General features: G+C 38.6%; 1 protein-coding gene across 3 annotated transcripts in view; it reads left to right on the top strand.

The window, feature by feature from the left end:
• The window catches only part of GK5 (glycerol kinase 5), an 81152-nt gene extending 65946 nt beyond the window's left edge, over nt 1-15206 (top strand). For all 3 annotated transcript variants that reach the window (XM_007188075.2, XM_007188073.2, XM_007188072.2), the window contains 5 exons: nt 1293-1387; nt 6886-6989; nt 7840-7899; nt 8268-8401; nt 11949-15206. In XM_007188075.2, coding sequence (XP_007188137.1) covers nt 1293-1387; nt 6886-6989; nt 7840-7899; nt 8268-8401; nt 11949-12097 — 542 coding nt within the window. In that variant the 3' untranslated portion in view covers nt 12098-15206. The remainder of the gene's footprint in view (nt 1-1292; nt 1388-6885; nt 6990-7839; nt 7900-8267; nt 8402-11948) is intronic.
• Nucleotides 15207-16329: the final 1123 nt, after the last annotated feature.

The following is a 16329-nucleotide window of genomic DNA, read 5'->3' as shown; positions in this document are numbered from 1 at the left end:
ATAAGAAAATAAAACCAACTTCAGTATTACTGTATAAGGCCAGCAATATTTATTATGACCAATTCCTGATCTTTTGCATCTGATCTATGCTGTCAGTCTCACATGCTTATTCAGGAGTCACATTACAAACAAGGGTACCCAAATGGCCAATGAAAAGGATTTCAACTTCATTAGTCAACAGAGAAATACAAAAGCAAGCTATTGTACAATACCACCAAACAGTGAAAATGAAAACCATAGACAGTATCAATTGTTAACAAGAATATGGGATAACTGGAACTCTCATATGCCTGGCAAGAGCCTTAAATTGGTAAAACCACGTTGGAAAATGATTCAGCAATATCTGCTAAAGCTAGTCCTAAATGTGAAGATCCTAGGACCAGCAATTCCATCCCTTGGTATATAGCAAACAGAAATATATACATATATACATATGCTTACCAAAAAAAAGGTACATTAGTGTTCAAAGTGGCCTATTTATATTAGCCCAAAACTGGAAACTACCCATATGCATATCAGCTGTAGAATAGTTGAATGGATTGTGTATGGTGAGAATGGAATACTATACAGGCATGAGAATGAATGAAGTACAACTACTTGTAACAAAAGGAATCTCACAAACATGATGTTGAACAAAAGAAGTTGGTATCTTGACCTAGGTGTTGGTTTCCTGGGTGTATTCACACTGTGAAAATTCATCCAGCTGTACACTTAGCATTTGTGCATCTTCCTATATGTATACTTCAATAAAAAAGTATACTAAATAAATTAGATCTTGATTTTTTGTTTGTTTTATAAAGATTGACTTATAGTGTATCTGTGTGTTACTGGCCCTTTACTGAACTCCTTAGATGGAATAGTTTTTCAGTTGACTCTCTTGGTTGTTATAGGTAGATGATCTTTTCATCAGAAAACTAGAATGGGTGTAATCTTTAGGAGAATAAAGTTTTTAATGCCAAAAAACACATAGAATTGATTCTTAAACAGCCCAATTATCTTTAAAGGAAAAAAGTAAGGCCTGCTACATCTAGAGCCCATCTAAGAGGGTCTTCTGTCTCCCTTGTCCTTTCCATGGGCCATAAACCTCTGCAGTGGGAGAACCCAGATAGCACTAGAGCAGATTGCCTTTGTGTTGACCCTTTTAAGTGAGCGACCTCTCACATTATATTCGTAATAAATGCTGATGCAGGTGAATACTAGTCATATAACATAATTCTGTTTGTCCCTCCCCAACCCCTTCGTTTTGTTTTAGGGTTTTGTTGTTGTTTGTTTGTTTGTTTTTGTTTTTGCAGATCTGTTCACAGATGCTGCTGAAACTGAAAAAATGGCCAAAAGTTTGGAAGATTCTGAAGGAGTTTATTTTGTTCCATCTTTTAGTGGATTGCAGGTATTTTTTTTTTAAGTTAATGGCAATTACAAACATTTCCCTCTTCATACTCACACCTAATATTATCTATCTGAAAATGTGGGCACTGAACAGAACTGAGGTGAAAGGTACTTTCTAGGGCTGAGAAGTTGTGTTTTGACCTAGCATGAATTCCACGAGAGGGCAGGGCAAATTCTGCTGGCTTCTGCTCAGAACTCCATCTCTGTGAAAACTAAAAGTTGGCAGGTTTGTTATAGAACTTTTACATAAGACCCATGGTTACTTTATCATGACCAAAAATAGCCATTTCCCAGTGGGGGAAAATAGATCAGCATTCTTTAGTTAGAGGAGGTGTACCATTGAGAATTAGAAAAATAATGTTAAGGTATATATTATACCTTATTTTTTTCAGTTGTTTATAAGTTTCATTAATTTTTTTTTTTTTTTTTTTGGCTGCATCGGGTCTTTGTTGCTGCGTGCAGGCTTTCTCTAGTTGCGGCAAGTGGGGACTACGCTTTGTTGTGGTGCATGGGCTTCGCATTGCCATGGCTTCTCTTGTTGCAGATCATGGGCTCTAGGCGCGCGGGCTTCAGTAGTTGCAGCACGCAGGCTCAGTGGTTGCGGCACGTGGGCTCAGTAGTTGTGGTGTGTGGGCTCTAGGGTGTGTGGGCTTCAGTAGCTGTGACACACGGGCTCAGTAGTTGTGACTTGCAGGCTGTAGAGCGCAGGCTCAGTAGTTGTGACGCACGGGCTTAGTTGCTCTGCGGCATGTGGGATCTTCCCAGACCAGGGATCAAACCCGTGTCCCCTGCATTGGCAGGTGGATTCTTAACCACTGTGCCACCAGACAAGTCCCTAACGTTTTAAAAAAAAAATCAGAATTTCTTTTGGTTAACTGTTATGATGTGGGATGTTGGTTACCTTGCCTAACTAAAAAGTGAACTCAGTAAAATACTTGATTTTGTAATATTTAACTTCATATTTAATTGAAAGATCTGTTGATACTACCTTTAATTTTAGCATAGTGTTACAAAGACTTTTAAAAACTGTTTTCAAGTATATTATTATAAACAAAATTCCTTTTTGGGGGGATAATTAGTCCTTTAATACTCCTCTAAATATTTTTTTCTTTCAAAAAATAAAAATTTCCCTTTCTTCTAGTCCATCCATACTCAAGCAATCAGTTACAAAAAATCCAAAATTTAAAAGTTTGGATAATATAATGTAGAACCTGGTGAAAAGGAGTTAGATCAGGGTGGTTTTAAATCCCTAAAAATACCATATTTTCAAACTAGATTTTTAAATGAGCATTATTTTAATATCTGTAATAATTTCCTTCTATATACTTTATCATAAAGGGCTAAAAGTTTATAAACTGCATAAAGAGATTGCATTGCATCCTCTTCAGGGTGATGTGAGGCACCTAAATAGCATCCATGATAGGACAGGTAATGAAGAATATTTGTCTGATTGAGGTTTAAGGAGGAAGGTTGGATGAATAGTTGTCATCAGCAAAGGGAGGGTTTAATTAGGTTACTGTGGATTCTTCCCTTTATGAAAAATGTGCTGGGGGACCTAGTTGTGACTCTATCTTGGCAACTCTAACTTCTCCACCAGTTCATATGCCTGTAAAAATAATGTAAACTATGTGATTAAAAAAACCAAAGTATTGCTAAAGTCCAAAAGATTAGACAACACTATCACAGATGTGATTTTAATTTCATGTTGCTAACAAAATGTCCCTGTCCTGCCATGATTGCAACCTTGCAATATGTTGAAGTGGGTGGGGTGGGGTAGGACCGCAGGCTAGTTATTTCCTGATGTAAAATGAAACTCTTAATTGGAAACCAAAAGTTAATTCAAACAACAATAGTGTGTTGATACTAAGCTGTTCAGAAAATAGTGGGGAGATCACCTGTAAGTTGCCAACGTCAACAACTAGAGAAAATGCGGGCTGGGAGAATGGAAGGAAGGAAGGGTCAAGTATCTGTGATACTGCCTTTAATTTTAGAATATTGTTACAGCTGCGGGTAATTGGGGGCAGGATATTGAAGGCTCCTAATAGCCTCAGGGTCATCAGCTGAGAAAGGGGCGTTGGAGGAACTTCGAGGACAGGGGAAACTTGTGGGGCAGCCACTTTAGGGAATGGGCTGGAGCATAGGGCTGTACACAGAGTGGCGTCAATTGGTGCGGCCACTGTGGCTTTGTCTAGGTTTGGGGAGGGGCATGCTAGAGCAGAGCATCCCTCACAGGTATCGGAGGCAAGAATCAGTGGTCATCTACCTGGCGTTAAAGTTACTGTGATGTTGGCCATACATAGTAGGATGGGCAGGACCGTGAGCCAAGTGCCAGTCTTCAGTGGATGAGGAGTCACGCTCCAGTGAAGGTTCTTGTGTTTGCAAGGAACAGGCTTGCTTGAGCACCTCCCTCTCTTCCCCTGCCCGCCCAGGAGGAGCTGGCTGTCCACACACTCCTGAGCACCAGGCTTGGGAAGGAGTTGGCAACTGACTTAGCAGTTCTCAGCGTTCTTCTCTGTGGTTTCTGCCTCTCTGTGGCTCTGCTTTCCCCTTCTCCTTACCAGCTTTGCTCTGTACCCTTTCTTCCTCATAGCTTCTGTTTACTTGTCATTCTTTTCCTTATACTTTCTGCCTTTTCACAATTTGGATATAAACACAACAACCTTTTGCCATCTTGCGCATCCTTTTCGCGTCAGTTCCCTCTGAAGTGCTTCCTCGCTCAGATTCCAGGGGAAGGAATCTGATTGGGCCACCTTGTCTTTTCAAGCCTTGGGCAGACTTGTGCTCACCCCCTGCAGTTGTGGTGGCAGCAGTAGGACTAGGGCATGCAACATGGCCGCTTTAGACAAGGATTCAAGCAGTTTGCTGAGAACCCCTCCCCCTGTAATTCTCCCTCTAGTTCTGTGAGTGACTGGGATATCTGAGCCATGGAAAGGTAAAGGGATATAGAGCACGACATTGATGCGGACCTAAGCAAACACGGGGGAGGCGACGTGTCTGCTGACAGCAGATGCATGGTGGTGGACGGTGGTCATGGGAGGCTAGAACAGTCCTTCTGGTCCTTGTGTATGGAAGCCTGTGGACCTGCCACTGCATAGCTGCAGCTGAAGCCATTTGCCCAGCACAGAGCCAGGCTCGTTATAGCAACCAACCACAAAATCAGTGGAAGGCACGTCTCAGAGTTGTTTAAGGGTTAGAGGAGTTTATTTACAACAGAAGGAAAAGTTGAAAAGGCATAGTAAAAGAGTTATGAAGAAAGTGAGTAATAGTGGGAAGGCTTTGAGTAAGAAATGACAATTAAAAATTACAGTGGCAGCTAACCTGTGAATACTCGCTATGTCTCAGGCACTGTCCTAAATTCATCACATGCATCATCTCATTTAATCCTCAGTCACTCAACAAGGTAGAAGATACTCTTATCATCCCATTCTGAAGCTGAGGAAGCTGAGGTTTGGAGCTGTTCTATCACTTGGGCAGTGTCACACGGCTAGTGAGTGACAGAGCTGGCTTTAGGACTCCGGAGTCCAGGTTCTTAACCGCTCTGCTGTTTCCTGGGAGAGCATAAAATATTCTGACAACAGGAATACATAACTGAAGCCAGAGGAACTTACTTTTAGGGTCTAGGTTGACAAGGACAAGAGGCATGGTGGCCTTAACCATTGTGCAAGTCCGCAGCAGATTAGGCTGAGGTTCCAGTGGGGACAAGGGCCTGCAGGTAGTCTGTGCCCTGGGCAGGAGTCTGCTGGTTTTGCTTAGAGAGCCACACACAACTTTGCTGAGTCCTGCTGTTCTGGAAAGCTCACTTGATGGGCCTGGTGGTGATAGATTGGAGGTGTGGCTGGAGGCTGTCTGCCCTGGCAAGATGTGACCAGGCCCTTAAAAGTACCTTGCCAGTGTTTTTCCTACTTTATCATCCCAAAGAGAGACTCAGTTGGACTAACAAATGCAGGGACACTGTAACCTATTAAGAAATTTTTAGGTTTCTCTGGAATTTATAACCCCTTAAGTTGGCCTATTACTAACGGTAAATTATGTTCATACCTATTTGTACAAAAGTGATTTCAGGCCAATTATACCAGGATTTTATGTGATATATTGGAAGAAGTAATTTTTACGCAGAAAAAAACCATAGCAAGGGAATTCCCTGGCAGTCCAATGGTTAGGACTCGGCTCTTTCACTGCCGGGGCCCAGGTTCCATCCCTGGTTGGGACCTGAGATCTTGCAAGGCACGCGGCACAGCCAAAAAAGACACAAAAAACCCATCACATACTACTAGGGACTAATTGAACTGGCTGAGTCTGGCCCATCTTTGTCATACAGTATTATATCACTTGGTATATAGACCAGCTTTACTATATAACTTAGCTTTTACTGAGTGAATCACCAAAAGATGTTTTAATAAATTTGAAAAATTATCAAGATAAGATCACAGGGAGGAAAATCATGGCTATGATAAAGCTAAGATGTAATGTAGAATTTCTTCATTTAAGGCATTAGGAAAAGTATTATTTGTTCATGGATTCAACAAATGCGTATTGATCCCCTGTGTGGGGCTAGGTGCAGTGCTAGGCCCTGGATCCTTTACTGTTATTGCCTAATATCATAAATGACCCAGCCTAGGACTTCCCTGGTGGCGCAGTGGTTAAGAATCCGCCTGCCAATGCAGGGGACACAGGCTCGAGCCCTGGTCCGGGAAGATCCCACATGCCGCGGAGCAACTAAGCCCGGGCGCTACAACTACTGAGCCTGCGCTCTACAGCCCGCGAGCCACAACTACTGAAGCCCGCGTGCCACAACTACTGAAGCCCGCACACCTAGAGCCCGTGCTCTGCAACAAGAGAAGCCACTGCAATGAGAAGCCCATGTACCATGAGGAAGAGTAGCCCCCGCTCGCTGCAACTAGAGAAAGCCCGTGCGCAGCAAAGAAGACCCAATGCAGCCAAAAATAAATAAATATATAAATTAAAAGAAAAAACACTATTTAAGCTAAGAAATAGAGTTTACTTTGAAAGTCTGACAAAATATTGGGTGTAAGTTATGACACTGGAAAACACATTTTTTTGTGTTGTAGTTTTTTTATCTTAAGTCTAACTTAATATCCTCAAAAAACCACTCTACATAGTAAACAATTTCAGTGTAAACACTTTACAGTTGGAGAAAAGGGGAAATACTGGCATTGCTTTTCATTTTCCTCATATATCAAGCTAAGCATTTCATAATCTGTTACTCTGGGCTTCAGTCCCTTTTCTTGGTACAGGTGCAAACAGAAGATCCAGCCCATAAGTCTAATGTCTGTGACTCGTCCTTGCTTAAATCCTATCAAAAGGTTATTTGAATAGTTAACATCATTTGGGGGCTATCATTTATGTTAAAACTATTTATCTCTAAATGAGCATTCTTTTTTTTCTAACATGGCTATGTTTTTACTGTATAATATACCTTCAAGTCTATAGATATAATTTTGAGCAGTAATAATATATTCTTACTGTCTTTTACTTCAGGCTCCATTAAATGACCCCTGTGCATGTGCCTCTTTTATGGGTTTGAAGTCTTCCACCAATAAATACCACCTTGTACGAGCAATATTGGAGTCAATAGCTTTCAGGTACCAGAACCTGCCCGAAACTCCCCCCTCCCCATACAGTATTGCTATTTCCTTTTATTAATTTCTACTAAACTAAATTTTAAAATTTCTTAATTTTAACTGTTTATACCTTTAGTTTAATTCATACTGTATATGATATAATCTATTCTTATTACTAATTTTTTTGCATCTCTTTTTTTTCACATTTAACAGTACCAGTACCACTTAGATTTGATATCTGAAAATTGAACGATTTTTAAAATATCCAATTTATTAAGCATAAAAGATTCAAAATTTGGACTTTCAAAAGCTTTTATTTCCTTATTCATGAAGGAGAATTCTAACTAGTAATGCTTCTGTTATACTCAAAGATTGACTCATTATGTATATTTCCTTTGGTCTTTTTGTTATGGGGCAGGTGTAGCTCATTAAAATTAAGAACGCAGCTGTCATGAATGGAACAAATGGAACATTTGTAATGTTTAAAGTAACATTTTCTCTGATTACAAAATCATTATTTTTATATTTGATTTCTATTAGATGCTATTTATGGTGTGTCATCCATACCTATTAAATGGATGCTTGCTTTAAATTTTTATTTGCAGGAATGGTAATAGATTAAATTTAGTTCTGAAATAAAAATTACGTTCTTTTGCATCTCAGTGCAAAACAGAAGGCCCTGAACCTCTTGTTTACTTGACCATCTGTTATTGACATCCAGTTAGCCTAATATATTTCTTTAATGTTTTCTTTTGCATATTTTATAAATATCATGTAAATAAAGCCACAGTTATTCTTCTAGATTGGAAAAAACCAGAGAATTATTATGATATGAACTGCCTCTAAATAGTTTCCTTGTTTTTTTAACTAGAAACAAACAGTTATATGAGGTGATGCAGAAAGAGATCCACATTCCTGTAAGAAAAATCCGGTAGGTAAGCTTTGTTTCTAATAGATTTAATTAGAAATTAGAAGTTAAGTGGTAGCTGCTGTTGGCATTTTCATGATTATGATTATTCAGGATTTCAAAAAGAACTTATGCTTACCTTCTTTGCAACAAAATTCTTGGTCATAGGAATTTGGAGAGGAAGGAAAGCTAATTTTGGATTTAAGGAGAATATAACCCAGTATGGAATCTGAGAGGATCTTAGCACCCATATGTTTATTATAAGAATCTTTAAACTTTAAAAATAAAATCAAGGATCTAAAAATAAAAATGTGTGGCTTTTTAAAAAAGAATTAATAATGTATTTATGCTTTTGTTACAGTAATTTATCTCCAACGTCTTTCTCCCCACAGAGCAGATGGAGGAGTTTGTAAGAACAGTTTTGTCATGCAGATGACTTCAGACCTGATTAACGAGATGATAGACAGACCCGTCCACGTTGATATGTCCTGCGTAGGTGCAGCTTCTCTAGCTGGCCTTGCTGTTGGTATGTGTGGGTTTTATAAAAACGAGAGCTGTCTTGCAAAACCATTTCTTACAGATAGCATTTCTCCTCCCAAATCACAAAATTATAGATAGAGAGGGTCTGGAAAGCCTTGGTGTCCATTAGACTCCATACACATATACACATCACTCACAAAATACTCCCATGATCTCTTCTGTGGGTGGGTCTGGTTGCACCTCTTCCATCCTTGGTGCTCTCCTTCAGTCAGAAGTATGAGGCCAGGAAAGCTAATTCTCAACTGCTCCGGTCTTTAGCAAGGGAATGTCTCTGGGTAAACTTTCTGATTAGATAAGCTTGTCTTTGGCATTAGAAACCACTCCACTCTTTCATTTAGTGAACATTTGTTGAGCACCCGCTACATGACAGTCGCTGCTGGGAATAATAGAGTTTAAATGATATAGTCCCTGCTATGGGAGTCTCCAGTGGGAGCAGTCAAGCAAGTCAACCCATTATTATTCTTGTGTGATAAGCCCAGCGAACAGCCACAGTATCAAGCAATTGGTGTAGGCTTTCCCAGAGGCGACAATGTATAGTTCAATTTTGAAGGGGTTAAGCAGACAACCAGGTGAGGAGAGAATAGAGGTGAGTGGTCTAGTAGAGAAGGCAGCTCGTGCAAAGATACTGGCCCATTATGGTGCTGATAGGATGAGAGCAAGAGGGGAGGCTGGAGAGGTACATAGAGGTCCAGTCATGGTGGCCTCTTCATAAAGAGGAGTTTGGACTTGATCTTGAATGCACTGGAGAGCCACTGAACAATTTTAAGCAGAAGGGCATGGTTAGATCTACATTTGAACAAATCACTTTGGCAATTAGTGTTTTCACTAATTAGTTGGGAGGAGTAAAGAACAGACATGGGGAGGCCAATTAGAGGGCTCTTTAGGAGCAGGATGATGCCTTGGGACACTGGGAGTGTTTTCCTGTGTTCCTATATGGAAGGGAGGAGTGTTTGTACGAAACAGGATATCTTACACTTAAAAGTTTAGGCTATTATTTAGCAATTAAAGTTATGGACCCAAAAAGCATCAAATCTTGGTAAGTTCACCTTATACTTTATTCTACTAAAAATCTGTTAACTTTGAATAAAATTGAAACAATCACTTTCATTTGTTCATTGATTGGTGTTTGATTAATTCAAGCTGAAGAAAATAACTTCCCCTTAAATAGTCATTCCCGTTTACAAATTTAAGTTCCTTTGTATATTTCAACTCTTAAGTATAATATAGCTGATGTTATTTTTAGTAATTTCGCATGACTAATTGAGCAAACTTAGAACTATAACAAGGAAATTTCTCCAGTACTTAAACAACTCTTGAAAAATGAATAAATTAAGCTTATCATTACAGTAAGCCAAATGCTCATAAGCATTCCAGTATTGTTTATAAAGTTAATCAGATTGATTAACACTTATCACCTTATAAAGCTAAATATGTCAAATTCTCTTGAACATTTAATACACTTTAAATAACAAACACATGCAAGTTATTCTTACACATAACATAGTGGCTTGAGTTGTATCTACTTCACTTTATCTGTATTTAATTTCAAAACTTTTCAATACAAAGATACTTCACTAACTACAGAGAGCAGTTTTACCTTCTCAGAAAATCTGAAATTTCTGGTTGGATTACTTCTCTGTCAGAAATATGAGACATGAAGGCTACGCAAATTCTCTGTATTTTCAAAATTCACCCAGAAACTGGGTCTGTTCAATACACATTTAATAAAGTGACTTTTAAGAGTATGTATGCCGTTAAGTGTAAATAATAAATTCTGGAAATAAGAATTTTAAGAACATAGTTATTTTCATGACTAGATTTATCTAATTGTAGTATACTAATAAAAATTATTCTTAGCCTTTTAATAACTTCCATAAAATAATTAATATCTTTAAATATAGACAGTCTAAAACACTGACTTTGTAAATAGAATGTGACCTGATGGAAAATTTTAGAAGAAAGAATTTTATGTGTCAGCTTTATTGGTAAGAGAAAAATGTACTTCTTGAAGACTTGTCAACTATGTTAATACATCAGAGTAAGTGAGATGTACCAAGTTTATTAACAAGAGATCGCTACCATTTCAGACTACGTATAATCGTTGTTATAATATGTTTTCTTGCTGCTTTTTATTATAAATCACATGATCCTCTTTGTAAAGAACAATATATGCCAGAACTACAAGATTATCTTGATGGGGGCTTCCCTGGTGGCACAGTGGTTGGGAATCCGCCTGCCAATGCAGGGGACACGGGTTCGTGCCCCGGTCCGGGAAGATCCTACATGCCACGGAGCAACTGGGCCCATGAGCCACAACTACTGAGCCTGCGCGTCTGGAGCCTGTGCTCCGCAACAAGAGAGGCCACGACAGTGAGAGGCCCGCGCACCGCGATGAAGAGTGGCCCCCGCTTGCGGCAACTGGAGAAAGCCCTTGCACAGAAACGAAGACCCAACACAGCCAAAAATAAATAAATAAATTTATTTAAAAAAAAAATTATCTTGAACTGGAATTTAAAAGCCTTGTATGAAATGCAATAGTTTGAAAAAGAACTATTTTTATAGTTCTTAAAGAACTATAAAATATAAGAACTATAGTTCTTAAAGAACTATTATATTTATTATATTAATCCCCAACTTTGAATTTTATGCATATCCTGAGGAGTTGCCTCTTACCTCAAGATATATGACAAAAAATCTTAACTTGGGGAATTCCCTGGTGGTCCAGTGGTTAGGACTCTGTGCTTTCACTGCTGTGGGCCCAGGTTCGTTCCCTGGTCGGGGAACTAATATACTGCACAAGTTGCAGTGTCCCCCCAAAAAAAGAAAAACCTTAATTTATCATTGTTTTGCTTTGTTTTTTTTTAAATTTATTTATTTATTTATTTATTGTCTGCGTTGGGTCTTCGTTGCTGCATGTGGGCCTTCTCTAGTTGCGGTGAGCAGGGGTACACTTTGCTGCGGTGCGCTTGCTTCTCATTGCAGTGGCTTCTCTTGTTGTGGAGCGTGGGCTGTAGGCGCGTGCGCTTCACTAGTTCTGGCACGTGGGCTCAGTAGTTGTGGCACACAGGCTTAGTTGCTCCACGACATGTGGGATCTTCCTGGACCAGAGCTTGAACCCGTGTCCCCTGCATTGGCAGGCGGACTCAACCACTGCGCCACCAGGGAAGCCCTATCATTTTTTTTTAATTGTATAAAAAGAAAGTATACTATTTCTTACTTGGGTTGTTTTTTTTATTTTTCTTAAGAGCTAGTCATGAAATTAAATGATGGCAGGATGTGGTCGCTCTAGAAATGATTTGGTGCTCTTCCACACAGAAATAAAGCTGCTAGTTAGAAACCAAAAGATTTTTAAATCCTGATGTATTTATTCCCAGGGATAGTCAATCTAACCAAGCTCAAAGCAACAAAATATTTTGAATTGTGTTTTAAAGTAATAACTGTTCACCTGTGCACCAGTTCACATAGGTTTGTGGATAAACTTTATGGACTCATTATTTGCCTTCAAACTTGAGAGTAAATTTTTTCATCTATAGGATTTTGGACTGACAAGGAGGAACTAAAGAAACTGAGGCAAAGTGAAATAGTTTTCAAGCCACAGAAGAAATGGCAAGAATATGAAAAGAATATGGGAAATTGGGTCAAAGCAGTGAAACGCTCCATGAATTGGTATAACAAGACATAGCACTAACGGAATGACTGAAACCACGCGTGGCTGGTTGTGTGATGTGCAGATGAGACAAAGCTCAGGGACAACAATACGACCACGACTGAGAGAAGACTGGAGCCGAGCTCTGCAACCCGAGAGAAAAAGCACTGCTTTTTTGAAAACAAAACAAAACCCCTCATTGAAAAAAATTCTAAACCTTGGTAAGATTGTAAGGCAACAATACCTCAGAACTTTTAAATCTTCTGTTTTGTAGCAAATTCCGAAGGACGTTAGCCATTTCCAACCATGTTTTGACAGTCACGGGTCCTCCTCCTGTTTGTACTGGGCCAATATGAACATAATTGTTTACTATCTGAGTAAATAGTTCCGGATCAAGCACCGTTCGTGTTTTGTTCCAAAATGATGTGAAAAGTGTTCCCTTAATTCTTTAAAATGAAGTGGGCTATTTGAAGTCCATATAGCTAAAAAGAAAGAATAACCAAGAAAATGTGGAATTTTGAAACATTAATATTTTCTATTTAAAGCCATAATTGTTCAGTGTTGTATCCAAATATGAGCTCAATATGTCTCTCTTAGATAGGCTCATTTGGTAGTCAATTCTTTCCTTTATTGGGTTTAAAGACACTGCCTTAATTTTTCCTTGTTTAACCAAAATCTGAGCTTTCTTTATATATTGAAAAACACTGAAAAAAATCATTTTAGTCAATAAAACCAAAAAGGGTATTGATTCATAAAGAATAGGAGAATACTTTCCTTCTCAGATAGGATTTCTTTCAAAAATTTCTGGGTAAAGTATAAAATCTCATTTTTTTACAAAATACAGGTAGTATATATAAATCTTGCCTTTCTTCTCCTCTTCTCTATCCTTCTTACTTGTTGAGATGCTGGTGTAAACGTCTTTTATTTTTATTAAGTGCCTAGATGACAGAGCTTAAGTTGAAGAAAGCGCCCTAATTTATTGGTGACTTAAGAATTGCCTTCATTTGGGTATTTTGCTTGTCCAGGTATCTTCCTTATTTTTGTCCAATCTACTCATCTCTCTGAGATTTGTGCAGTGAGGTAGCTGACAGAGGGGATGGGAGTGTGGTCATGCTAGTGACTGCCCCGCAGCCACTGAGCCAGAGATCCACAGAGAGGAACAGCGAGAGCCCTACATTTTCAAACTCACTTGATAGAAACAAGGTAGAGTAAGGTAAGACGTAAGAGTTGCGAGTAGCTTCAGGCCGGATGTAAAATTGTCCTAAGGCAAGTTGACCACCTTCCAACATGTTCTCATGTTATTTGCCCCTCCCTGTTTGTGGGCTAGGTTCCTTTTAGATTTGCAGCAATAATGTATTTATTTCCCTCTTGGTCAGGCTTTATCATATCACATAAAGTCCTACTGTTATAGAGCTCACTGTTAAATAATAATATAATTAAAGATGTGACTGTTATAGGGAAGTTTGCTGTTACTATCATGTATGTCCATTTCAGAGACAGGTAATAGATATTAGACTTGGAAATATTTTTGTTAAGTCAAGATGTTTTGTTTACTGTAATAAGTCAGATCCCCTTATGTAGATAATATCTTACTCTTCTTTTCATTCTTTCTGTTATTCACATCCTTTTTTACAAAGCTTAGTGGCCAATTAAAAGCTTTCTTATCAAAGTCATATGAAAGCCACTCTGTTTTACTATTTCTTATAGAGTCTGCTTCTCAGTGGGTATGATGTCCATAGGAAGTAATTGTCTTTTTGTATTAGGATGTACTGAATTGTGATATTATTAATACCTAAACATTTGTTAGTTCATTCATTTTCCACATTGTTCTTTCTCATCATGAAACCACAAAATAAAGGAGAAATATCTTTTAGATAATGTGGAAAAATAACTTTGAATATCTTTTTACTGGAATTGAGCATCTCCTCAAAAATGAGTGGCTAATTTTTTCTTCCATTAATTTAGAAGTTAATCTTCTATTTTTAATATGTCTGGCCTTTTTTTTAGTAACACAGTTTACTAAATCTTTTGTCAGATTTGACCTAAATCAGAAACATGACCACATTTGCTTTTGTGGTCGTAGAAAGTGTTGATTATCAGAATCAATTGAGCAAACAATTGTCCTCTCAAGTTTATTTTTCATATGTATGCTAATAATTGAAGTTAAAAAAATTTCTATGCTAATATTTCTCAGCATATTTTATTTCCTCACTATGGGTCTATCAGATAATTTTAGGAGATCTGTAGCTATCTTATCAAGGAGGAGAATCTTCCTGTACAATCCTTCCTAAAGTGGTACTAAATGCTTTTATACTATAGACTTACTGATTTTTAAATTTTTTTATATCCAACCATGACATGGTTTCTCAACCTCAGCATCATTGACATTTGAAGGCAGATAATTCTTTGTTTTGGGGTGCTATGTATTATAGGATGTTTACCAGATCCCTGACCTTTACCCACTGGCATCCATCTACTTAATGATGGCAAAATGTCTCCAAACATTGCTAAATGTCCCCTGGGAGACAAAATCACCCCGCAGTTGAGAACGAGTGATGTAGACTGTTGGAAGAAAACTGAAGACTCAGTGAATGTAGAGTGTCTATCGTACTCCTTTTCTCTCTGCTTCATTTTTACCTTAAGGAATGGTTGTTAGCAAAAAGAAGTAGGAGTATCTTAAAATAAATAGCGTTTCTACTTTGCTGGTTAATGAGGTGGGGAAAAAATGTCATGTTGTAATTGTCTTCTGCTGTTTTTATCCACCTACCCTCACCCCCATGTCTGCATTCTCTGTGGTCTTAATGAGTGAGTTTATGACTTCAGTATGGGATTAATGTAGTCTCCAGATCATCTTTGATTTGATCTGCCTTTTTATTTCCTTTTCATCTCTGAACAAAGGAGATGATTACTCTTTTATCTGCCTCTGCGCAAGCCTCCACCAAACTAGAAGTTCCCTGAAAGCAGAAAACATGTCTGCTTCCACAGAACTTAACTCTTGTGCCTTCATATTTGTGGGATGAATTTTTACTTTGTGTTTGTAAGTGCAACTTTTTTTGCATATACATTTTGTCCGTGATGTTACATATGTTTATTGATAGGGAGCAGCTTCTATTTGTTACAGTAAAGTATGTTTTGTTGGATTAAGAAGGACTACTGGGCTTCCCTGGTGGCGCAGTGGTTGAGAATCTGCCTGCCAATGCAGGGGACACGGGTTCGAGCCTTGGTCTGGGAAGATCCCACATGCCGCGGAGCAACTAGGTCCGTGAGCCACAATTACTGAGCCTGCGCGTCTGGAGCCTGTGCTCCGCCACAAGAGAGGCCGTGACAGTGAGAGGCCCGCGCACCGCGATGAAGAGTGGCCCCCACTTGCCACAACTAGAGAAAGCCCTCGCACAGAAACGAAGACCCAACACAGCCATAAATGGATACATAAATAAATAAATAAAATTAAAAAAAAAAAAAAAAAAAAAGATAATCTTCCCTTTAAAAAAAAAAAAAAAAAAAAGGACTACTTTGTTATGAGAACTAGAATCCTCATACTGTTTATTTTAAAATTCTTTGTATGTTTATATATTTGCATATCTATTTGTGTAGAGATACACATATTAACTTTCGAAGGTACAACTGAAGCCTTTCTATTCACAGGTTTTGTGTATTTGACTGCAGATGACTCACAGATTGAATCTTAGGAACGCCAAACACTCTCATGTTAGAGGGAAGAAACTTCAGAAATACCCCCTTTTGCAAGGCACTTATACTGAGGACCAGTCTTTAATTAAAAAAATAATCTAGCCCAGGAGTTTGGCAGTAATTTTAAAATTCTTTGAGGTGAGACATAGCTGGACCCTGGGGCTCCTCAACTTTAAGTGATTCTAATCATCCCAGAGATAGCCTAGAAGGCTTCAATCTATCCCAGAGGATTCTGAATCCCTTTGGAAAATTTATATCATGTTTCTCAATTAAAATTAAAAGCCCAAAACACACCCTGGATCTATCTGGTCCCAGAGTCCTCATCTTGCATACTCAAATCCAGGTCATCTGGTTCAAACCAGCCTAAAGGGGTAACTCCAAAGAAACCAGCATCTATTGTGAGTCACTGGTTATTTTGTCACCATATTCCCATGGGACCTTTGCCCCTAGAGGGATGCAGGAATGATCATGGGAATGGGAATGATAGAGGCAGGAACCTGCAGAATCAGATGTTTCTGAAATTCTCTGTTATTCTATTTCCATTGTCTTTCCCCCCACTTTACATTACATTTGGTTTA

The sequence above is a fragment of the Balaenoptera acutorostrata genome, chromosome 4 (genome assembly GCF_949987535.1).
Source record: "Balaenoptera acutorostrata chromosome 4, mBalAcu1.1, whole genome shotgun sequence".
In the NCBI taxonomy this organism is placed as follows: Eukaryota; Metazoa; Chordata; class Mammalia; order Artiodactyla; family Balaenopteridae; genus Balaenoptera; species Balaenoptera acutorostrata.
This window is presented reverse-complemented; position numbering and strand designations above follow the sequence as displayed.